Below are 25,849 nucleotides of genomic sequence, written 5' to 3' on the forward strand. Positions count from 1 at the left end.
ACATAAACAAATTGTAAACACTAACAACATATCTTTTGACATTACACACACTTTAACTTACTCACCTCATTGTATTTTTTACACCCTATTATTCTATACACACTTCATTATTATCATTCTTTTGTGTTGCTTATCAAAAGAAATTTTTGTTATTAAGGTTTCCTTACACTTCAAGATTCAATCTAAGTCTGTCAGGAGCATTGCATTATCACAATACTTATAAAGATATTCTTTGAATATTGTCCAATCTTTAATAACTTTCTGATTTGATTTTCCTCTTATTCTCCCAGTCATTTTCGCAAGCTCTAGGTATTCTATCCTTTTCGCTTGCCAGTTTCTTTTTGTGGGGATCAAATCACTTTTCCCATTTTTAGCCATTAAAATCCTAGCCGCTGTGGTTGCATACTTAAAAAGGGTTCTAGTTTTTTTTTTAATTTTATTGTTATTTCCATGGACATAATGCCTAGTAGAAAGGCTTCAGTTTGTTTGTTTTTAAGGAAAGTTTGAAGATATTTTTGAGTTCATTATATATTGTATCCCAAACGTCTCTTATTTTCACACAGTCCCACCACATGTGCATGAAGAGACCTACCCCATTTTTACATCTCCAACATACGTCTGAACTATTCATATGCATCTTGGCCAATTTGTCCGTGGTCGGTACAGCCTTTTCATTAAATTTTCTCTCAAATTGTAACATGCGGTGAACTTTATGTCTTCTCTCCGAAGCCTTTGGGGTTGGACTACATGGCTCACTGGATCCCTTCCAGCTCTGCAGTTCTATGATCCTGTGTTGCTTTGGTTCTATCTCAGCCTGGGCATCTAACCTCAGGCAGAAACCCATCGCACCAAGCATGTCTGGTAGAAATATCGGGGGGAATGAACGAGGGGAGGGTGCTGGTGGTGAGAGTTTGCTCTAATGACTGAGCTAGCCAGGCTGCTAAAAGTAGTTAAATAGAAATGAATGAGTTGGAACTGAGGGGAAGGTTGCTCTTTGTCAATTACGGGTTGCATCTGCTGTTCCTTGGTATAAGTAATTATGTAAAGAATAATATGATCTCTATTTGGAATATGCAAATGTGGCCGGGGTTCAGAAGCCAGTGACCTGAGAGGGGCTGCAGAAAGGATGAAAGAGTGGCAGGTGGTTAAATCAGCATCCATCCCTCTGTGACTGGTTGCATGTTTTTTAATATATATATATATATTAAAACAAACTCTATATAACTGGATTATGTTGACTGTATTTTCTCTGCTTCTAAACTGGGCAATAGTTTAGCTGCCACGTTTTTCTTTATGTATGGAATGTCTTAGGGCACCTAAATTAAATACAATATGACCCTCAGCAAACAATTCCAAGGTTTGACCTCCTAGCCTTTGCTTTACAGACCTGAAAATTACAGTCCATCTAATTTAGAACAGTGGCAGTACAGATGGTTTGTTCTTACTTTTGCAAATAAGCAAGACAGATGATATATCTCGGTGTTATCGGAGTTCAGAAAGGAAATGAGGGGAAATGGCTAATTACCGTACAATTTATTGTAAGGATGATGCCACTTCCTATTCATGCACAATAGGATAGTTGTATAGACAATAATTGCCACATTATGCACTAAAATGCATTAACTGGTCACGTGTACAGCAGTGTTCTTCGCCAGCTGCATGACAAAACGATTTTTTTTCCTCCTAACTTGTAACAGAAGACGAATACCATTTTTAAAAAGCTTAGCATTTTATTATTTATATCAGCATCACTTAGCTGTTTTCCACAAACCTATTTACACAATGCCTCCTTCGGCTTTGCACAAGTGATCTGAAAGAACTACAGCCGCGGAAAATGCGTTAAAAACATGAAAGCCCTGTTAGCTCTCCTTGGTGTAAGTTAAATAAGGAATTGAGTGATATTAACATATACCAGTGTTGCTGAACAGCTGCTCAAGACAAAATGTCTGGCAGTGTTAATGTAGAAAAAGGACAGTTGGGTATATATAGGGAATTTGTGGGAGTGTACTATAAGTATGATTTTCTGACGTAATTTGAATCTTACATTGAAGGGTGAATTTTTCATCATGCACATGAGTTTTCAACTCCTGTTTTGTCCTAATCTTTACTTTCCAAGTGAAGTTTTATTCAGCTCGTTAGAGGAATTGGGAGCCATGCTGTACAAAAAACAAACGCTACATTTCTCAATAACATTTCTCAAAGTTGTCCATGATTAATGTACTTTAGCGAGCCATATGAGCAGAAAAATACTGTTGTACATTTGGCTGCTACTGGTAAGTGACTAATAGGATTTTCACCCACATAGTGCTTTCTTTTAATTGGAGAGTCAACCAAGGTCTACATGGGTTTTTTATTTTATTTAATGATTTTTTAAAAAATAAAAAAAACCATAAAAATGCCTCAGTATGATCATTTTTGCAAGAATATGATTTTTGGGTGTTTTTGCGAGATCTCGTGCAACTGACTGAAGCTTTTCCTTTCATATCTGCAAGGGCAAGAGTGATGAATCATCCATGTACTACTTTTAGAGAAAACATTCTCTCGTGAAATGGGAAGGGACATAGAGCAAATAAAGTCCTGGGGGCAATCCCTGGAATTTCCTGCCTGAAATTCTCTAGAGATGCTGCCAGCCAGTGTTGGCAATACTGTGCTAGATAGGCCAATGGCCCTTTGTTTCTGTGAAACAGACGGACAAGTCAACTTCACGGTTTTTCCATTGTTCAAGGCGTAGTTCTTTCCTCAATGGCCTAAATTTTGCATACATTCATCTAAAGCTCTGTACATAGTCACCAGGGACACAGGTGGCACTGTGGTCTAAACCACTGAGCCTCTTGGGCTTGCCAATCAGAAGGTCAGCGGTTCGAATCCCCGCGATGAGGTGAGTTCCCGTTGCTCTGTCCCAGCTCCTGCCAACCTAGCAGTTTGAAAGCACACCAGTGCAAGTGGATAAATAGGTACCACTGTGGCTGAAGGTAAATGGCGTTTCCGTGCACTCTGGTTTCCGTCACGGTTCCCCCTTGTGCCACAAGCGGTTTAGTCATTCTGGCCACATGACCCGGAAAGTGGACAAACACCAGCTCCCTTGGCCTGAAAGCGAGATGAGCGCCGCAACCCCATAGTTGCCTTTGACTGAACCATCCAGATTAAGTCCAGTTTTACATAGTCACCTTTTTCGTCGTGCCACATAAGACCAAAAGCGAGCAGGACAATTGGCACCTTTACAATGCTGAGTATTTGTGCTGCTACACATAACCAATTAAAAACTCACGATTATGCAACTCCTCTTGTACATTTGCACCGTGCAAGGCCTTGGAAAAATAGGAGAGCGGGGGTACGACAGGGATAGCTCAGCCGGTAGAGCATGAGACTCCTAATCTCAGGCTTAGGGGTTCGAGCCCCACATTAGGCAAAAGATTCCTGCATCGCAGAAGTTTGGTCCCTCATTGTTCTTTAGTCGTGTCCGACTCTTCGTGACCCCCTGGACCAGAGCACGCCAGGCACTCCTGTCTTCCACCGCCTCCCGCAGTTTGGTCAAACTCATGCTGGTAGCTTCGAGAATACTGTCCAACCATCTTGTCCTCTGTCATCCCCTTCTCCTTGTGCCCTCCATCTTTCCCAACATCAGGGTCTTTTCCAGGGAGTCTTCTCTTCTCATGAGGTGGCCAAAGTCTTGGAGCCTCAGCTTCAGGATCTGTCCTTCCAGTGAGCACTCAGGGCTGGTTTCCTTCAGAATGGATGGCATGGAAATAGGTCTTGTTCTCAGGCCTTCTCTCAAAATAAGGCATGACACACATTCAAGCGCCCCCTCCCTTATTTTGAAGTGACTTGCTTGAAAATTGGGGGTCCTCTTTTTAGTCTGCAATCCTAAGCACACTTAACAGGGAGTGAATTCAGTGGGATCCTTCCGTTCTGCTTTTGTGGCTTTCTAAACTTAGTACATCCTTTTGAAAGCATACATGGAACCATACTGATCCTCAGTTAATAGTATTCTGGTATTAAATTTCTTTTTTATTCATCATCCACAGAACAATGCCCTGCTAGATATAAAAGCAGCTGAGCAATTAGGAATTTGAAGGAATAGGAAAGCAAACCAGACATTTTCCTCATAATGTGCTTGCTATTCTTTTTTGAGTGAAGACCCAAAGAGAGAGAGAGAGAGAGAGAGAGAGAGAGAGAGAGAGAGAGAGAGAAATGCTATTGGAGTGTCTCCCCAACCCCCAGTTGAATAAACATGTTCTGGGCAAAGCCTATAAATAAGACAAAACCTCTCTCCTCATACGTATATTGTTGTTTTTGTCTAAGTGAACCAACAAAGTATTGCTGCATGCCATCCCCAATCTCTGAGCAGTGCTTATCCAAGGTCTGTGTTTCTTTCTGGGAAATGAGGCACAACATAGACCATGATGTCTTTGTGATATATCGTTTATTTACACATGTATACAACCCGAGCCTAAGATCAGTGCCTGATTAACGTATAAGCAAACAAGCTATAGCTTAGGGTCCCATTATCTTGGGGGCCCCCAAAAAATTTAAAGGGGGAAAAAACTGGATGTACATTTCCAAAATATAAGATAAAAAATAAGTAAAATAAAACCTACATGCAGCAACAGTGTTTTGTGTTGTGTATGCTCCTATGATGTAAGTAATGGGCCCCGCCTGCTAGCCTGTTCCCTAAAATATCACTGGTTTGCTCATTTCTATATATAACGCAAGGGATGCGGATGCTGCTGTGGTCTAAACCACAGAGCCTAGGGCTTGCCGATCAGAAGGTAGGCAGTTCGAATCCCCACGACAGGGTGAGCTCCCATTGCTCGGTCCCAGCTCCTGCCCCCCTAGCAGTTCGAAAGCACGTCAAGTGCAAGTAGGTAAATAGGTACCACTCTGGCGGGAAGGTAACCGGTGTTTCTGTGCGCTGCTCTGGTTCGCCAGAAGCAGCTTAGTCCTGCTGGCCACATGACCCGGAAGCTGTCTGTGGACAAATGCTGGTTCCCTCGGCCTATAGAGCGAGATGAGCGTCCAACCCCAGAGTCGGTCACGACTGGACCTAATGGTCAGGGGGTACCTTTACCTTTACCTTTATATATAGGGTGCCTGCATTCTGCATGGACTGGTTGCATAGCAGCATGTGCAAATGGCTTTAGATACCTATTAGGTCCATAAGTTACCATATAGCATATACCCAACACAAAAAACCAGCACCAGTTTGTTGTTGACAAAGGACAGCTGGACATATAAAGGGCCCCATTACCTTCAGTAGCTGAGGGCCTCATCAAACCTAAATCCGGCCGTGCCTATGATGGAGGAGTTTGCAGCATCAACACTCTAAGAGGGTCTTGTTTCCTCCATGGGCGCAGCCTAGGATCCCAGCCAAGGTCCAACATCAGTGAGCCAGTGTGGTGTAGTGGTTAAGAGCGGTAGTCACGTAATCTGGGAAACCGGGTTCGTGTCTCTGCTCCTCCACATGCAGCTGCTGGGTGACCTTGGGCCAGTCACACTTCTTTGAAGTCTCTCAGCCCCACTCACCTCACAGAGTTTTTGTTGTGGGGGAGGAAGGGAAAGGAGAATGTTAGCCGCTTTGAGACTCCTTCAGGTAGTGATAAAGCGGGATATCAAATCCAAACTCTTCTTCTTCTTCATGCTCTGCCTACTGTTTTGCATCTCCTGCTCACATGACTCCTGACCCTAAGCTTCTAACCCACGTTGCTTTATCCACAGCTAGAAAGGCACCACTCATCTGCCGTCTCACACTGGGCTCCTTTTATCCATTGTGTTCTTTTTCAGTGTCCCGTCCCGCAGCCTGTCACCTCGCATGGAAGTTAGCCTCGCTTAATTAGCTTTTAGCACTTGGCTTAATTAAAGGATTAAAAGTGTCCAGCTCAAAGCTTGACACACAAGGGTCTGACTTAATACACATGGGTCTGGCTATTAAACCTGTTTAACAACCCCAAGCCTCAATTAAATTCTAGCACCTACTTGGACCCAGGGTTTGAGGGAGTCTAGCACTCTACCAGGTATTTCCCTCTCTCTGGACTTGCATTATTCAAGTGAGATCACCAACAGTATCTTCCCTCCTAAAATGAGTTCAGGGCGACTGCCAGCCCTTCACTCAAAGCCGGTTATTCCACTCCCTCCACTGTCTTTTCTGGGACTGTTGTCACTCTGCATTCCATGGCTATTGAGCGTGTTCAGTCTTCAGGGGGTTTGCCCTGTTAGTTAAGGCGTGCGCACACACACACACATTAGGGTTTCCTTGGGCAAATTGACACACCCACACACCCCTTGGTTTGTCATTGCCTCCTTTTTGGCTGCCCCTGAGTTTGCCATTAGGAGTTGTTGTTGTTGTTGTTGTTTAGTCATTTAGTCGTGTCCGACTCTTCATGACCCCCGTGGACCAGAGCACGCCAGGCACTCCTGTCTTCCACTGCCTCCCGCAGTTTGGCCAAACTCATGCTGGTAGCTTCGAGAACACTGTCCCACCATCTCATCCTCTGTCGTCCCCTTCTCCTTGTGCCCTCCATCTTTCCCAACATCAGGGTCTTTTCCAGGGAGTCTTCTCTTCTCATGAGGTGGCCAAAGTCTTGGAGCCTCAGCTTCATGATCTGTCCTTCCAGTGAGCACTCAGGGCTGATTTCCTTAAAAATGGAGAGGTTTGATCTTCTTGCAGTCTATGGGACTCTCAAGAGTCTCCTCCAGCAGCCAGGAGTAATGATACTTTTCTAAGTTTAATTTGACTTGGAAGGAGGTCAGGAAGCAAGAGGTGGGAGGGCTGCTTTAATTGTTCCTTGTGCTAGAAAGATGGGAAGTGTGATTGTATAGATTGCAACGGTATTGTAAATGAGGTTTTTAAATTGATTTTTTTAAAGGGAGCAGGCGGCACTGTGCTCTAAATCACTGAGCCACTTGGGCTTGCCGATCAGAAGGTCGGTGGTTCGAATCCATGCGACGGCGTGAGCTCCCGTTGCTCTGTCCCAGCTTCTGTCAACCTAGCAGTTCGAGAGCACGCCAGTGCAAGTAGATAAACAGGTACTGCTGCAGCAGGAAGGTAAATGGCATTTCTGTGCACTCTGGTTTCTGTCACGGTGTTCTGTTGTGCCAGAAGCGGTTTAGTCACGCTGGCCACCTGACCTGGAAAGCTGTCTGTGGACAAACGCCGGCTCCCTTGGCCTAAAGCAAGATGAGCACCACACCCTATAGCCAAGTTTGACTGGACTTAACCATCCAGGGATCCTTTACCATTTATTTATTTATTTATTTATTTATTTAGCTAGCAAGCCCTCTTCTTGCCTTCAAAGTTTAATATTGATTAGTATCTACTCTTAAACAGGAATTCTTAAGTAAAAAAAATTCTAAACTTAGAAGCTGCCCCTCCAAGCACTGGAATAATAGACAATATCAATCCCTTTTCTGTAATACCCATGAATGGCTCGGCGATGCTGAAGATTCAGGCTGAGAAGAGAGATTATATTCCTTCATGAACTCTGTTCCGTGAGAAGTTTTGATAACAAAGTGGTGGTGGTTATGCCACGGGAGCTGAGCAGAATTGATAACGGCACGTCACAAAGTTCAATTAGGATTTAGTTTATTAATGTTTTACAGTATTTCATCGCAAGGGGATTATTCAGCTTCATTTAGTGTGTGGGGAAAGTAGGTGCAGCAAAAAAGAAGTGTAAAATAAGCTAGGGTGGGCTTAATTAACAATGAATTACTTAGGAGAGGTGAAAACGCTATGGAAAGGAACAATTTGCATCATCGCAAAGATAGCAATAGTTTGTACAGCCCAAGTGCATTCTTGAAAATGCATCCCAGTGGACTGCACTGCCATGAAACTAAGGTGGAATTGAGCAAAAGCAATGGATAGCAGAGTTTGAGTATAAATGAAACTGAGCTTTGCAGAACTTCTCCCACCTATCTGGGACCAGGGAGTGCATAGGCTCAGTGTTTTGTCTAGGCATAGTCATACTCATCCATATAGCACCAAACCATAGTTTAGTGTGCATAAACAAATGCCGGCAAACCTCGATGAACTGAAACAACGTTGTAAAGAAGAGCAGGCCAAAATTCCTCGACAACGATGTGAGAGAGGGAAAAAGTCGTACAGAAAACGATCACTTCCATGTTATTGCTGCTAAAGGTTGTTCTACAAGTTATGTGCTTACTTTTTCACACATGACTTATCTATTTTGGTTTTTAATATATTTTTGTTAAATAAATCAGGACATGGGGTAATAGGTCATGTGTTGTTGTTTAGAATGTTGTATATTTTAATGTTGTTACCCGCTCTGAGCCTGGCTTCGGCTGGGGAGGGCGGGATATAAATAAAATTTTATTATTATTATTATTCAACTGAGTTTGTATTTACCTAATGTTAAGACCTGCTAAGGAACAGGGAATTGTTATTATGTCCCGAGATGTAAAACCACAGAATTCAAAGAGGGTGTACTTCCTTTTCCCCCATGACTCTAGTCGGGGCCGTCTTTACCTGGGGGTGTGGGGCACCCAGGCACCAAATTCTGGGGGGAGCCAGGCGCCCACCACTGCGGCCGCCTAAGCTCTTAACTACCTGTTGTTGTTGTTGTTTGGTCATTTAGTCGTGTCTGACTCTTTGTGACCCCATGGACCAGAGCACACCAGGCACTCCTGTCTTCCACTGCCTCCCGCAGTTTGGCCAAACTCATGCTGGTAGTTTTGCGAACACTGTCCAACCATCTCGTCCTCTGTCGTCCTCTTCTCCTTGTGCCCTCCATCTTTCCCAACATCAGGGTCTTTTCCAGGGAGTCTTCTCTTCTCATGAGGTGGCCAAAGTATTGGAGCCTCAGCTTCAGGGTCTGTCCTTCCAGTGAGCACTCAGGGCTGATTTCCTTCAGAATGGATAGGTTTGATCTTCTTGCAGTCCATGGGACTCTCAAGAGTCTCCTCCAGCACCGTAATTCAAAAGCATCAATTCTTTGGCGATCAGCCTTCTTTATGGTCCAGCTCTCACCTCCATACATTTACTACTGGGAGAACCATAGCTTTAACTATACCATCTACCTCTTATGAAATAATAAATAATTTTGATCAAGCTAGAAAAGCAAAAGGACTTTCGACTTTGTGCGCTTGTTTACCAAAGGCACGCTGTGCCAGTGGTGGCGCTTCTCATTCACAAAAAACCCGCCCTCCTCCCTACCCACCCCCAGTGTCTGCACTCCCCTCCCCTTTTTTCTTTTTGACTGGATTCTGCGTGAGCTGGAGGCAAACAAACTGAAACCATTAAGCAGGACCTGCCAGCTTTGGAGATGCCTGCTGGCAACTGGCCGCCAGGAGGCTGCCGGGCAACTCGGGCTCTCCAGGATCGCCCCCCTTCTCTGCCCTGCCACTTTTGGGGGACTTGCTCACAACCTGCCGCCTTGCCCCTGACCGACCTGCTCGCTGGCCGAGGGGGAGGCCTGGATCCGGTTCTCCAGCCTCCCCCCGGCCTCCCAAACATAGCGCCCCCCAGCACCTGCCCACCCCCTTGAGCTCTGTGCACCCCTCTCAGGTGCCCGCCAGCTCGGATTGCCACGCCGCCACGCCGGACCTGCCTGCAGCTCGGCATGGACGGGCAGGCTCAGAGGGGAGCCCTGGCCGCGCTGCTGCTGTTGCTGCTGCCTGCTGGCTGGTGCTGGGTGCCGAAGCCTCGCCAACCTGTAGAGGAGGGAGAAAGGTTGTTTTCTGCTGCTCCAGAGAAGCGGACACGGAGCAATGGATCCAAACTACAAGAAAGAAGATTCCACCTAAACATTAGGAAGAACCTCCTGACAGTAAGAGCTGTTCAACAGTGGAATTTGCTGCCAAGGAGTGTGGTGGAGTCTCCCCTCCTTTGGAGGTCTTTAAGCAGAGGCTTGACAACCGTATGTCAGGAGTGCTCTGATGGTGTTTTCTGCTTGGCAGGGGGTTGGACTCGATGGCCCTTGTGGTCTATTCCAACTCTATGATTCTATGATTCTATGATTCAACCCCTCCTGGAGCCTGCCCGCAGCAGGACACTTTTGTTTCTTTTTCCTCCCTTCTTTTGTAAACGAGAGATAAGGCATAAGCGTGGTGTCTGACATAAGCATAATAAAAGTTAATTTGGGGGCTAAACTAAATTTGGGGGGGGTGCTGGGTGGATCTTTGGACCCCGGTGGTGCGTATGCTAAAGATGGCCCTGACTCTAGTTCTAAGCAGCGGACAGAAGCTTTCAGTCTCATTCCATGCTTGGAAAAGGACGAGAGGTGAAAGATAAGCATATGATGTTCTTGCTCTAGTTCATAATTTAGCATGACATCTGATTCAGGCCTTTAATGTATAGAACCAGTCTGTGCCCAAGCACTGATAAGTGTTTTCTTTAACCGAGTAATGCAGAAGTAATAGTACGTTTCTGAATATACTGTCAGCTGCATAGAAGTATCTTAGAAGTACAGTGGTGCCTCGCAAGACGAAAAGGATCCGTTCTGTGATTCTCTTCGTCTAGCGGTTTTTTCATCTTGCGAAGCAAGCCCATTGACGGATTAGCAGATTAGCGTTTTTAGCGGCTTTTAGCGGCTTATCTGCTGATCGGATCAGCTGATAAGCAGCTTAACGGCTTAGAAAAGGGGGGGGGAAGGAAAAAAAACCAGCAGGAACTCGCAAGACATTGTCGTCTTGCGAAGCAAGCCCATGGGAAATTCGTTTTGCGAAGCACCTCCAAAACGGAAAACTCTTTCGTCTAGCGGGTTTTCCGTCTTGCGAGGCATTCGTCTTGCGGGGCACCACTGTATCTTGGAGAGTCTTACAAACTGGCGCGTGCACACATAGTATAAACGCATTGTTCCTTTCTTTTTACCGCGGCTAGCTTGATTTTTTGAGAATAGGCTAAATAAACTTCCGTTCCTCGTTGTTTCCCACATTTAACATTGAAATCTATTTCTTAAGTATTTAAAGATGATTGCAGCGTAGTTTGGAAGTTATCCTAGGTTTATAAATACTTACTTTTAATGTATAACTGTAAAGTCAGTCCATTACATTAGAGATGAAGAATGTCCACTTACGCTAAAAAGAGTTCCCACTCAAAAACAAAACAGCTTAAAAAAATTATGTAAAAGGATGGTTTCGAGCCAGAATTTGACATGTTTTCTGTGAGTAATATGCAGCCATCCCTAAATGAGGAAAGGCTGCAGTGGATAAATAAGAGCTGCTGGAGTCATGTTATTGGCACAATCATTGACTTAAAATTAATTGATGGTGCTATATCTTTATTATGCTGAAAGGGCTGTGTAAGGATAATATCCATCTGGAGAGCTAGCATCTGATTTTACCCCTGCCTGCAAATATGTTCAGATCAGGGAAAGTAATTTATTTAGATCCTTAAAAGCATGCAAGAAGTGTTTGTATTTGGAAACAGGATCTTGACTGATTAATCTGCTTTTTAGATGGTTTCGGTTCAGCTTTCTACAGATAGAATACTTGTGACTTTTTCAAGGAGGTTTTTTTTGGGGGGGTGCTAGTTATTTTTCATTGTGCCGTAGCTTGTCTAAATCTGTTTATATTACAGCTCATCTACGCTTAGTTTCTCTTAGCCCTTCCTTCCCTTTGAACATATCTGGCTCTAGTATTGAGGCAGGAATCCTACTTTCTTCTCTCCTCTCCTGTGGGGGAGAGAGCACTGTTGGAGTCTAGGGAGAGCACTGGGCTTCAGCCTAGAGGGACCCACCAAGATTCAGAGGGGGAGTTGGCAGGGGCAGAGGAAGCGGGGTACAGTGGGGGCGGGCCACCCTGGGTGCCACCACTGAGGGGGGTGACAAAATGCCTGGCTGCACTCACCGCAGGGCCTGCAGCACGCCCGAGCCACGCGTCTCTCCTGGGAGAGACGTGGTTGCTTGGGTGCACACAGGCTCCGCGCTGCTCAAGTGGTCCGCTCGCTGCCTCCCCCCACCCCAGCTGTAGGGCGGCTGAGTGGGAGGAGGCAGGCAGACTCCTTGGAGGCCCCACCGAGCATCCTGCCCCAGCTCGCCCCGCCCCTGCAGGTGGTTGGCCCCACCCCTGGGAATTGGGTCCAGCACACTCTGCCCAGGCAAGGCAGCACTTCCAGAGAAGCGATGAGACATGTCCACCTAGACATAGCATCTGTTAGCAGTTTATAGCCAGTGTGGTGTAGTGGTTAAGAGCATGAGACTCGTAATCTGGTGAACCGGGTTCACGTCTCTGCTCCTCCACATGCAGCTGCTGGGTGACCTTGGGCCAGTCACGCTTCTCTGAAGTCTCTCAGCCCCGCTCACCTCACAGAGTGTTTGTTGTGGGGGAGGAAGGGAAAGGAGAATGTTAGCGACTTTGAGACTCCTTTGGGTAGTGATAAAGCGGGGTATCAAATCCAAACTCCACATAGCATCTGTTAGCAGCCTATATATTTCTGCAGAAAGAGAGAGTTTATTATGAGTAAGGGTCGCATTCATTCTTCCTTGGCTTTAAACTTGTTGGGTGCAAACTTTTTAGAAAAACCTCTCCTCTCCACTGCAGTCTTGAACTCCTCGTTGCTGATCCTTGAGTCATGGCCCTTGGTGCTAGACCGGGATCTTCCCCACCAACCCTTTGCCTCGTGAGAGCTCTTGGGCTGAATTAGCTGCTTTCATGCTGCTGAATCGGTGCTGTTACTCTTCTTTAAAAGGTTGATCACTTCCATGCTTTCCAATAAGAGCATGTGCTGTTGAGTTTTGGTGCAGGAAGTGAGACACTCAGGCCTCCCTGAACCAACTATGTTTTATAAACAATTAACAATCATCTGCTTTGTAAGGCCAAACCACTTGAAAAACATGCCCATTTGTCAGGGTATCCATTTATATTATATAATATAATAATAATATCATAGCCTTAAACCCAAATGGGTGTGGAGGGAGCCTCTTAGCATCCAATAGTTTCCCTCCCTGAGAAATAAAAATAATGTTGTAAATAGTGGTGACTAGTTCATTCATGCAATCCTTTGAAAGAACATACATGAATTAGTTGTGATGTAAGCTAGGAAGCTTGGGTAAGAGAACTATGAACAATTAGCACTTCTCTAGATTTAAGTGTTCTGCTCAGAGACAGTGGACTTATTGGGAAAGTTAAATGTGGGGCAAAATGGTGGGTCTGCGTCAACACACAAGTCAGCTGTGAGCTTCAAACATCTGGATGGTGTGTAGGTTTCAAAATGGGAAGTTTAGCAATCATTCGTATCAAATATGTATGGCTAAGGACTTGTGTCATGATCAGTCAAATGCAGACTCTTGCACACTGAAGATTGTATGCTTCCCCAATCTGTGAAAAAGACCTGTGTGTATCTTTTTGTAGATTATAACATATGATGAATTTGTATACTCCTTTGGCATTTCTATAACATAAATGATACAGACCTTCCATTGGCTTCTAGGAAATATTTTTTATATATGTTTTGGGCACCAAAAACAGGACCTTAACAAGTTTTGCTAAGAAAGGATTAAGTACTGGTGGAAAACTGTGTATATGTTAAATAAATGTTTGATTCATGACAATATCTGTTAACTGCTTGTCTTTTCCCTCCATTTTCTTCAGTGCCAGATGAAAGCAATGTTTGCTTGTTGACTGAACATAAACTAGGTAAGAGATTCTTGGTTTGACTTGACTATGCTGCACAGAGTTCTTGTCTAGTTCACACAAACTAAATTTGCTTTAAATGCTGCTCTATGCAGGCCCAGGGAAAGTATTTGAAAGGTTTTGTATTAGTTATGAGTTTTGGCTCTTCTCCCTTCATATATTGTGGAATGCCTCTGGGACACCCTACTTGTGCTGTATTGATTATGATAGCACACCAAATAGAAATGTAGAGTTGTGTGAGTTTTTTTAAAGTGGTCTTCTTGTTTACTGAATGGAACTGCAAGTTCTTTCAGGAGATCTTGGAATGTGAATTGAATGGAAACTTCATACTTCATAATTTGAGTTGGCCTGAATGCACTTGTTTATGTGAATCCATGGATCATGCAGAGAAAAATATTAAAGTCCATACTTTTTCCTCAACTCCCCTTACTTTTCTGTTCCAAAGTATTTACTATCTATCGGATTCAAACTGGTCCTGCAACATGGGGTCTGGGAGGGACAATAAATATATCCCTTCTTCATACTGGAAGCATTCCCACTGTGAGAGTTACTCTTGATTGCATCAGGCAAGAAGCTCACAAGCTAAGAATCATTTTTAAGTTCTCCCATGCAAGTTTAGAAAATTGCTTAACTTCCTCAAACAGAATGTCAGAGAGAAATATTTTGGTACCTTTTCTACTTATTTTCAGAAGCTATGTCCTGCTTGAAAAGGGTATGGGGCATTTTGAATAAGTTAAAAAGATTTTGCAAGCATTAGAAAAAGATAGGCTTCAGTGTTATCACATTCATATGCCCTAAAAATGATCCCCACCCCCGAATTAAAGTATATACAAATAGTGAATAATTCTAGGAAATGCATGAGATTTCTGTTCAGCCTTTTTGACATTAAGCTTCTCATATTTCCTCAGCCAATACCCCTTTAATGTTTCTTGTCTTCCACCCTTCCCCATCTCCACCAATCCTTTCCTTCACCAGCATACTAAAGAGGTTTTCTTATTTATTTGAAACTGAGGTTCTCTCTCAGCTGGTACCTTCTGTTTTCCTTGCACCTGAAATTTCTGTTTTCTCTTCACTGAGGAGAAGACAAGAAAGTTTCCAAGAAGTGACTCATCATTTGGAAAGGTGTGCCCTGTTATTACGCAGAAGGAGGCTTGCAAATATTGCAGCTGCCTTAAGTTTGCCAACGATAAATGCAAGCCCTTCCTGTCAGTCCACATTGGAACAAATCCCACTGCAGACATAAAAGTTGGCAAAGAGTTGCTCAGAAAATCAAGAATCTACCATTTCAAGCTCCAAGTGTGGGTGGGGGGTTTCTTTCCTATCCATAAGTGTCAAGAGCAAATTAGAAAGACAACAACCCTGGGTTTCTGAAAAACAGCCATCAGATTACAGCTGGTCTTCTTGGACCAGCTGTGGGTTTTATAATGTTTTGTGATGGGCCTTCTATCTCCTCTTTATTTATTTATCCATACGTGCACAGCTCTGGGGTGCTGCTGTTCCTGCTTGTTGTTGTGCATAATCTCACTAAAACTACTGATGGGGTTGACAGCCCTCGGTTCCAAACATATCCACATTTTTATGATAACATTCTTACTGTCTCTACCAGTTTCTCCTGGCATGTAGTATGGCATGCTCAAGGCTGTCCACAAAAATTTGGCCCTTACACCCGTGAGAAAATATAACGACATAACCGAGAATTGCTGGTCACACTTTTTTTTTGGGGGGTACATTTATAGAAATGGAAAGCAAATGTATTCCTTTTAAGAACCATATTGATTACCAGACACCTCCCAGTGGCAGTATTTACAACTGAAACACGTATTAGTTTCTAAATGTAATCCACAGTGCTTTTAAATTGTCCCCCCCCATATATTACAGAATCTACTTTACTTACTGAAACGAATCTACAGAATCTACTTTTACTACCGAAACGAATACAATAGCCCAGGGTTTCCCAACTTGGGTCTTTAGCTGTGTTTGGACTGACCCACTGGTCCTGCTAGCTAGGGACAATGAGAGCTGTAGTTCAGAAACTGCTGGAGATCCTAGTTTGGGAAACTGCTATAGCCAATGGAACTATAGCCAACGGAAAGCTGTGCTCTCTTCGCTTAAAGCCTCTGCCCTGTATTTGAGATTGCACTCCACAGAGCAGAGATTATTTTGGGGGGGGATACATTCCTCCTCTAGCTGCTGGCAATGCACTGTTGCAGGCAGGTACATATATAGTGTGGTACTGCCATGTTGTTGTTTTTCTTTTGGACAGAGACCACTGTCTGTATTCCCTTGTTCCTGGAAACAGAACAAAAATCTACAGGCAGTGACTTAGGCATGCCCTATTGGTTGCCAAACGTGTCATTTTTTTCAGCATTAGAAAAGTAAACACCATCTTGACAACCCATTAGTGTATACTCGGCAGGTCCTTACTCAGTATGCGTGAACTAGCTGTATATTGTGGATTGCAGATTTTAGCTTTGTTGTTGTTGTTGTTTAGTTGTGCCCAACTCTTCGTGACCCCATGGACCAGAGCACGCCAGGCACTCCTGTCTTCCACTGCCTCCCGCAGTTTGGTCAAACTCATGCTGGTAGCTTTGAGAACACTGTCCAACCATCTCGTCCTCCGTAGTCCCCTTCTTCTTGTGCCCTCCATCTTTCCCAACATCAGGCTCTTTTCCAGGGAGTCTTCTCTTCTCATGAGGTGGCCAAAGTATTGGAGCCTCAGCTTCAGGATCTGTCCTTCCAGTGAGCACTCAGGGCTGATTTCCTTCAGAATGGATCGGTTTGATCTTCTTGCAGTCCATGGGACTCTCAAGAGTCTCCTCCAGCACCATAATTCAAAAGCATCAATACTTCGGCGATCAGCCTTCTTTATTGTCCAGCTCTCACTTCCATACATCACTACTGGGGAAACCATAGCTTTAACTATACATATCTTTGTCGGCAAGGTGATGTGTCTGCTTTTTAGCTTACCAACTTATATGTCATACCTATATGGCCAAATCTTTGAGTGCTGACCTACTCTTTCCCCCCCCTTTCCCCCTTCCATCCTGAGGTTATTTTAATTTGCATTGGCGTTGTTGTTGTGTTATAAATAGGAAGACCCAACATTCAACGTTAATTTAAGTTTTAACCAACAAACAGCACAAATACAGTTCTTGCCTGGAGGCCTAAGATGACACAAAAGGAAAAAAGGGGTGAGAAAGAAGAGGCAAACAAGCCAACTTAGGCACCAGTTCTTACCATTCATGAAGATCTCAGAAAGACTGGGTTGAATGGCAGAGAGTAGTATGGCACAGCACTCTCAACTTCCCCAAAGCAGCTGCCTGGTGCAAATAATTCCTTATAATATTTACTAGACGCTTTCATCCGACTAGACAGTTTACTACTGAACCCACAGTGAACTGGAAGCAGTGAGTCTTAAATGGGGGGAGCAAGCCGAAGAAGAGACCTAGAGGTTCAATCTGCAACATTTCTAGACAATACTTTCAAGGGTGTGGGAGGCAAAGTGGAAAAGTAGTAAGCCCTTTGGAGTATGTGGTGTAATGTTGGGATGGTGGCAAGGTTACTGAGCCACAATTGCTGCAAAATACCATATTCCAGCAAGCTGCTTTTACATGAGTGGTTAGTGCTCTAGTGTCTTTACCACAAAAACTCATGAGATGCCTCTCTTAATTTGAGCTGTTATACATGTGCAACTAACTGTTGTGTGTTATAGTACTTATAATGGAACTGGTAAGAAGGATTTATGTACAGGTTATTGTTTATGTTGGGCAAATGCCGCCCTTTCCCCTCGTTTATGCAAAGTCACAAATGGTATTCCATTAGCCTCACAGCTATTTGCTTTATTTTCATTTTTCATATGGCTCCCTCTTTCTTTCTTTTCCTTTTTCCTTTTGATTTAATGCTTGCGACTCTCTTAATATGTATCGACTGTCTGCTAAGGTCTCTGCTGACACAGCTCTTTAAAATGATACAGTACTGGAGAAAAGCTGATGAGTCCTCCTTTACGAGCTTTGACATATTAATTAGCAAAGTGGACCAAAAGAAAGAAACCTTTGCTATTTTCTATTTTAATTTTCTAAAACACATGTATATTGAGATTTTAAACCAATAGCTCCCATCAAAAGGACTAATGCGTGTCGGGAAGGCTCCACGTTCCAGCAGGTTAACACAGTGATCTTTTCCACTTCCTAAGACCACACTGGTTGCCAAATTATGTTCCTTTTTTCCTGGATGTCTGTTCTTTTAGAGAATCTGATGGTGGTGTCCTGAACATTCGTTGCATGAACACCAGAAAAAGTTGAATTCTCAGGAGTGTAAAGTTGGATGTAACTCATGAGCTAACCACAGTTAACTGGACAAATTGTGGTGGATCTCACAGATTATGATTAGCAGAACCATACTTCCCTAAGCTGTCTTAGTGGCAGGAAGGTATATGGCGTTTCCATGCGCTCTGGCACTCATCACAGTGTCCCATTGCACCAGAAGCGGTTTAGTCCTGCTGGCCACATGACCCAGAAAGCTGTTTGTGGACAAACACTGGCTCCCTCGGCCTGAAAGCGAGATGAGCGCTGCAACCCCACCTTTGACTGGACTGGGGTCCTTATGCTTACCTTAGTTTTAATAACCATAGATAAGGTTTGCCACATTTTAGGGTTTGGTTGTAGTGTTAACTGTGGGAGTTTCCAATCTTCTCTTCATGTGACCATGCAATGGGGGGAAGGAATGAGCACATGTTCCCAAGTCTCGCTGTGGCTCATCCTTGTATTGGTAAACCATGGTTTAGCATTACTTGTGATCCATTTGTCAAGTTCAGGTATTGCTTACTTCCCTTAATTTGTGTTCTGCAGTAGATGATTGTTCACATACTTGGAACCTTAATTTATGATGAGCTGCTCTTTCAGGACTCTCAGTTGGGGAAGAAAAAATGGTTTATGAAAGCTATACAGTGGTACCTCAGGTTAAGTACTTAATTCGTTCTGGAGGTCCGTTCTTAACCTGAAACTGTTCTTAACCTGAAGCACCACTTTAGCTAATGGGGCCTCCTGCTGCCGCTGCACCGCCGGAGCACAATTTCTGTTCTTATCCTGAAGCAAAGTTCTTTACCTGAAGCACTATTTCTGGGTTAGCAGAGTCTGTAACCTGAAGCGTATGTAACCTGAAGCATATGTAACCCGAGGTACCACTGTATAGAACAGTGGTGCCCAAACTTTTTTCAAGGAGGGCCAGATTTGATGAAGTGAAGGGCTGTGAGGGCCAACCAAAGTTGTTGCGCCTTTTTTAGGATTGAAATTGTTGAGCTTTTTTTTTTTAGGGTTGAAGTTGTTGAGGGGTTTTTTTTGAGGATTTTACCCCATAAACTGCCGAAGGGGCTGGATTAGGCCCCCGAAACAGACTTTGGACATGTCTGTGGTAGAGCCTTTGGCCAACAAGGGAATCAAAGGTGGGAAAGGAGATTGCAGAGGAGCTGAACGGATTATTTGCATCTGTCTTCAGAGCAGAAGACTCGCGAGTAACATAAAAGTAATAAGGTGAAGCAGGAGAGATGTGAGCCGGGAAGGGCGACGGAAGGGCCTGGCCGGGCGGCGATTCACCTCGCAGGCGCTGCGCCATCCCTTTGGCCCAAGCGAGGCGGCGAGGCGGCGGCGGCGGCGGCGAGGTGACCTCCTCGCCCGTTTCCTCGTGAGGGAAATGCAGCGTCGGCGTCGAGGCACCTCCGGCGGAGCAAGGCCGCTGGCCTTCGTCTTCCCCTCCACATTCCTCCTTTTCACTGCGCCGCCTGCGCCTCCGCTGCCTCCCGCTCTCAGCGGGCCTTCCCGGGCGTCGGGCATCGGGCTCCAAGGGCAAAGGCGCCCCTCCTCGGCCCCACTCCACCACGCCCATCTGCAGCACGGGCCCCGCCGCCGCGCTCCCGCCAGCCGCCCTGGCCGCTTCGCCCGCCTCCTCCTCGGGCTCGAAGCCCGGGTTGTCCTGGCTCCAGGCCTGCCTTGAGCAAGACGAGAGCGGTGGCGGCGGCGAGCAAGACGAAGGAGGAGAAGGAGAAGAAGCGCCGATGCCGATGCTGCTGCTGCCTGGTGGGTCTCGCAGCCACCCCAGCTCCAGATGCTCAAGGCCGCCGGGAGGGCAAAGTCCCGCCATAGCCCCCCGAGCCTGGATGAAGGCTGCCACCACCTCAGAAATTTTCTCTCAGGCCGGTCATGTAACGGCGCGGGAAGGGAGCGCCTTCGCTTTCTCCACCGCCCACCTTCCAGCCCCCCATCCCTGCCCACAGAGCGCCGCCTCGCAGGGGGAAGTGGGCAGGCCGGGCTGGCGGCTACACGGGCCACATGAGGAGGTCTGGCGGGCCGGATTCGGCCCGCGGGCCTTGTGTTTGACACCCGTGGTATAGAACATCTTTTCCAAGGCATCTTTCATTCTTAAGCTTTTGTTAGTTTTCTATACGCTTAATAATTCTAACCTTAATTCTTCCTCTCACTCTTTATCCAGAACTGAAGCTTAGCTAACTGGACAGTGATTGTTCAGATCCCCTCCTAAATCCCATCTTTAGGTTGTCTACTTTCCAATTCCCTGGTATGGAGACGGACTTTTGCAACAAGTTGCATATTTTGTTAGACAATCAGCTGCTTCTTTTACATTTTCCTTTAAGAACTATTGCGTCTGTGCAAACTGGACCTCGAGACTTGTTAATTTTCAAGAAACTTCAACTCTTGCCAACTTTATTGGATTTCATTCTCCTGTTAAATTCAGACGATAATAAAATCCTGGTGACCATCTTGTCCAGCATTCAGTGGCTACAATGGCCAGCCAGATGTTTGTGGGAAACCCTTAGCACTCTTCCTGCCCTCCGCTTTTCTGACAACTGGCATGATACCAGTTCAAGCACGGTATCTTTTCTACATCTTCCCTAATGAAGTCAGACACAAATAATTAACTTGGATACTCTGAAATATCCCTCTCATCCTTTAGAACTCTTTTCACTCCTTTGTCATCTAACGATCGAACCACCATCCTGTCCAGCTTCCCCCTGATATATTCTAAAGATTTCTTCCTGTTGGTCTTAATGTTTTTAGCAATAAAGGTAAAGGGACCCCTGACCATTAGGTCCAGTCGTGACCGACTATGGGGTTGCGGCGCTCATCTCGCTTAATAATAATAATAATAATAATAATAATAATAATAATAATAATTTATTATTTATACCCCGCCCATCTGGCTGAGTTAACCCAGCCACTCTGGGCGGCTCCCAATCAGTGTTAAAAACAGTACAGCGTTACATATTAAAAACTTCCCTGAACAGGGCTGCCTTAAGATGTCTTCTGAATGTCAGGTAATTATTTATCTCTTTGACATCTGATGGGAGGGCGTTCCACAGGGAGGGCGCCACTACCGAGAAGGCCCTCTGTCTGGTTCCCTGTAGCCTCACTTCTCACAATGAGGGAACCGCCAGAAGGCCCTCGGCGCTGGATCTCAGTGCCCGGGCTGAACGATGGGGGTGGCCGAGGAAGCCGGCGTACAGCTTCCGGGTCATGTGGCCAGCATGACAAAGGTTCTGGCGAACCAGAGCAGCTCACGGAAATGCCATTTACCTTCCCGCCGGAGTGGTACCTATTTATCTACTTGCACTTTGACGTGCTTTCGAACTGCTAGGTTGGCAGGAGCAGGGACCGAGCAACGGGAGCTCACCCCGTCGCGGGGATTCGAACCGCCGACCTTCTAATCAGCAAGTCGTAGGCTCTGTGGTTTAACCCACAGCACCACCTGTGTCCCTCTGTTTTTAGCACTATGTGTCTCCAAATTCTTTATTTTTTTGTACTCCTATCATCAACATACAGAGTTTTGGCAGAGTTTGTGCTCTCTCTATTCTCAATTGGGGAAGGCTTCCATTTTCTGAAGTCAGCCTTTCTGCTTTTTATAGCTTCCTTGCCTCTGTTCATTAATCATGCTGGCATCATCTTGATTTTTTTTTTTAGTACATTTCCTAATCTGTTGATATACATTCTAGCTGAGCTTCTATCATAATGATTTAAAATAGCTTCCCAAGTGCCTTGGAGAAAGTTAGCCCATTTAGTTCTCCCTTTCAGCTTCCTTCTAAATAATCACCCACTTTTGAAATAAAATGTGACGGTGTTGGACTTTCTTCCCAACTTTTCATGTGCGTTGAATCTGATAGGGAATAGAGTCTAGCAGGAAGTGAGAAAAGGGAGGACTGGAGTCAATGTCTAAGTCAAACATCCCCAACCTGGTGTCCTCCTTCTTGGACCGTATCTCTGATCACCTCTGACTGTTGGAAGGTGATGGTGTTGGTGGTTCACTCCCATTATGAATGAATGAATCTTTATTTGCATCAGTGAAAAGGATCTAGGAGTCTTGGTTGACCACAAACTTGACATGAGCTAACAGTGTGACGCGGCAGCTAAAAAAGCCAATGCAATTCTGGGCTGCATCAATAGGAGTATAGCATCTAGATCAAGGGAAGTAATAGTGCCACTGTATTCTGCTCTGGTCAGGCCTCACCTGGAGTACTGTGTCCAGTTCTGGGCACCACAATTCAAGAAGGACACTGACAAACTGGAACGTGTCCAGAGGAGGGCAACCAAAATTGTCAAAGGCCTGGAAACGATGCCTTATGAGGAAAGGCTAAGGGAGCTGGGCATGTTTAGCCTGGAGAAGAGGAGGTTAAGGGGTGATAGGATAGCCATGTTCAAATATATAAAAGGATGTCACATAGAGGAGGGAGAAAGGTTGTTTTCTGCTGCTCCAGAGAAGCGGACACGGAGCAATGGATCCAAACTACAAGAAAGAAGATTCCACCTAAACATTAGGAAGAACTTCCTGACAGTAAGAGCTGTTCGACAGTGGAATTTGCTGCCAAGGAGTGTGGTGGAGTCTCCTTCTTTGGAGGTTTTTAAGCAGAGGCTTGACAACCATATGTCAGGAGTGCTCTGATGGTGTTTCCTGCTTGGCAGGGGGTTGGACTCGATGTCCCTTTTGGTCTCTTCCAACTCTATGATTGTATGATTCTATGATTCTATGATCAGCCATCGGCCATAGCAATAAAACAACAGTACGATATACAAAGAATAGAAATAAAAAACCAATTATATAAAATACATTTTACGGTTTTGAATCAATAGTCAAATAGTGGTTCTTATTCTGATAGCCCCAGCTAAAAACCTTGCAACCTTCTGTCACCTGCTCATCTTGATCTGCCAAGAGAAAGGACACGGTGGCAGTGGTTGGGCGACCCGGAATGGACAATAAAAGAGGGGTGATAATCTCATTCCTCAAGTCTTTATAAAGAGTGCAAGCCAGAAGGACACGCGCCACCAATTTGGTACTGCCATCTCCACAGGGACATAAGCGTTTTTCGTGTTGAATCTGTTGGAATCGTCCCTCAAGTACCGCCGAGGGCAATATATTCAATCTTGCGAGAGTAAAAGCGCGCCTATATTTTAGAATTGCTAGGTTATGTAGATAGGGTGCCAGAGAGTCGAAATGAGTAGGTGGGAAATAGTCATACCAAGGGCAAAATTTCCTTATTGTGGCCAAGTTGTTCTGATGTTTTATATCATTTAGACGCTGACAAATTAGACTGTTTGCTTTACTAAAACCCAAAGTGAGTAGCTGTTGTGGTGATAAACCAGAAGAGTAAAGTTTTTGATAGACAATTTTAGTCCAGGTGCTCTTGTGACAATCTTACAGCACTAGGGATATTAGACCATGGGGATTTGAGTTTAGGTGAAGCCAATAGTTAAGTGTCTTAAGCCAGATCTGTAATTCTACCGAGGGAATTATCTTTTCTTCCCTCCATCCTAGCCCTGTCCAAGAACGGCCATAGCTGGAGTATTAGTCACAGCTGGTAAAAAAAAAACCCCTTCCTTGACCACTGAGGACACCTTTGCTTTCAGTGACAGTGTTGAATCTAAGAGGTGCCCTCAAGCTACATACTTGCTCCTTCAGGGAGAGTGCAACTCTGTCAAGAACAGGCAAGCTGCCAGTTTCCCAAACTTGGGAACTGCTTGTCCATGGGTTTCTGTCTTATTAGGATTCAGCTTCAGTTTATTGGCCCATCACCAACCCCCCCGCCACCTTCAAGCAACTGTTTAAAACCATTGGGGTCGAGATGGTACCCTGAGGGGAACCCCATATGCCAGGGGGCTGACATACAGTCACTCAAAGTCACTCTGTGTTAATGATCTTGCAGGTAGGAATGGCACCATTGAAGGAGAGTGCCACCTTTCCCCACAGAGCTGGTCCAGGAAGACAGCATGTTCAGCCGTCTTGAATACCTCTGAGAGATCAAGTAAGAACAGCAGGATTGCGCTCTCCCTGTCAGGATTTACAATCTCTCCCTCACACGAAGAGACAACAGGCTGGTGCTTTTATAATGTCCAGATTTATTGCTATTTACACAGTACATTGGTGCCTCGCAAGACGAAAAGAATCCGTTCCGCGAGTCTCTTCGTCTTTGCTAATGGGCAAAGCAAGCCCATTAGCGGATTAGCGCTATTAGCGGCTTAGTGGGCTTAGCGGATCAACTGATAAGCGGCTTAGCGGATCAGCTGATAAGCGGCTTAGCGGCTTGGGAAAAAGGGAGGGGGGAAAGGAAAAACCCCCCGCAGGAACTCGCAAGACATTTTTGTCTTGCGAAGCAAGCCCATAGGAAATTTGTTTTGTGAAGCACCTCCAAAACGGAAAACCCTTTCGTCTAGCAGGTTTTCCGTCTTGCGAGGCATTCGTCTTGCGGGGCACCACTGTAGCTCAGTCCAAGCACACAGCTCAATCTTTCTCACTAGATAGGTCAGTTGAGCCCACTGGAGGGTGGGCTCTTTTCCAACAGGAAATACGCCATCGGCTGCTGCTCCTCTTGTGGGCTTGACGCCAAGCCTGAACTCTCCGAAAGCGAGGAGATTCCGGAACAGACCATCCAGCTTGCATCTCCTCCTCTGAAAGCTTGTCTGAAAGTTGCAGCTCCTCTGCCTGCCTTAAATTTTCCTGTGAATTTATGACTAGCATTCCAGGGGAGGAGGGACTCACTTCACTCTCTGCCTGTGAAGAAAGCAAACCTCTATCTCTTTCTGCCTCCCCTCTCCTTGGGCCTCGGATCCCTCACTTTCACACTGGGAAGGAACATTCCTGACACCCCCATCCATCAGAGTGACCAGGGCCAATTCATTTCCAAAGCCGGTCAAGATGATCTGTATCTTCCAAGAATGTTTGTAGCATGGCCACTACTCTCTCAGTCAACTTACCCAGAAAATGAGTGTTGGCCGCTGACCTATAATTGTCCAGTGCAATTTGCTCTGAAGTTCTCACCTTTAGGGAAGTTGTATAATAACCTCTCTTAAAACCAGAGGCATCTCTCCTTCTAGTAATGAGACATTTACTAGTCTGAACCCATGCAGTGAAACCTCCCTGGCTAGCTTTAATCGGCCAAGGGTCGAGAGATCATGTGGATGGATGCATATCAGCAAGTACTTTGTTCGTGTTCTCAGACTGCATTAACTGAAATTGATCCCACAAAACTCTCTCAGGTGGCATATTGGACACCTCATTTGGACTTGCTATAATATCAGCACCAAGGTCACTGTGAAGTCAAGCAATTTTACCCTCAAATGCAGGCAAACAAGTCATGCTGGGTAGTGCTTGATGGACTGAAGCACATGTCAAAAGTCCTCGGACAACTTTAGAAAGCTCCATCTCTTGCAAATCACCCCATATCTTGGAAATCATGAATTACATGCAGTTCTGCTCATCAAAGGGTGCTCAAATGGGAAACTCTTTCACAGCACCTGGCTGCAAAGCACCTGCAAAATTCCCAGATGATCTCAGCTTGGCAAATAAACATTTCATTTCTGTACTTAAATCCTCTTATATTCAAAAAGACTTGAATCTTGTGGATACATTTTTAAAACTCCTCTGCTGTTAGGCTGCCTTCTAGTCTTTTAAGAAGTTGCATACCCTATACAAACATGCTGACTTTAGAACAACAACAAAATTATGAAATCTTCTGAACAAAGGGAGGAAGGAAAATGGCCTTGGCAGCTTATGCGCCATGTCAGAACATGCTTCTGTTGCAGCTAAGCCATTTAGAATTGTGGAGTGCTTTTTAATTTGCTCTGCATTACCCCACCATTGACCTCTGTCTCTTAGCTCTATGCCTCTAGTCAGTGAGTGTCTTTTCAAGTTCTCCGTCCTGGTTGAGAGGTCAGCAGATATGCAGGAGGAAAGCCGTGGGTGGAGGTTTGTGGGGGGGGGGGTCCGTTCC

The 25,849-nt window shown here is 45.1% G+C and overlaps 1 protein-coding gene across 1 annotated transcript in view; it reads left to right on the forward strand.

Annotated features, from left to right (window-relative positions):
* Window positions 1-25,849, forward strand: part of PARD3B (par-3 family cell polarity regulator beta) — a 608,076-nt gene that overhangs the window by 272,178 nt on the left and 310,049 nt on the right. Inside the window, exon 16 of the mRNA XM_082225604.1 lies at window positions 13,543-13,587. Within this exon, the coding sequence (XP_082081730.1) occupies window positions 13,543-13,587 (45 nt within the window). The remainder of the gene's footprint in view (window positions 1-13,542; window positions 13,588-25,849) is intronic.

Source organism: Podarcis vaucheri (genome assembly GCF_965113315.1).
Source record: "Podarcis vaucheri genome assembly, chromosome: 1".
In the NCBI taxonomy this organism is placed as follows: Eukaryota; Metazoa; Chordata; class Lepidosauria; order Squamata; family Lacertidae; genus Podarcis; species Podarcis vaucheri.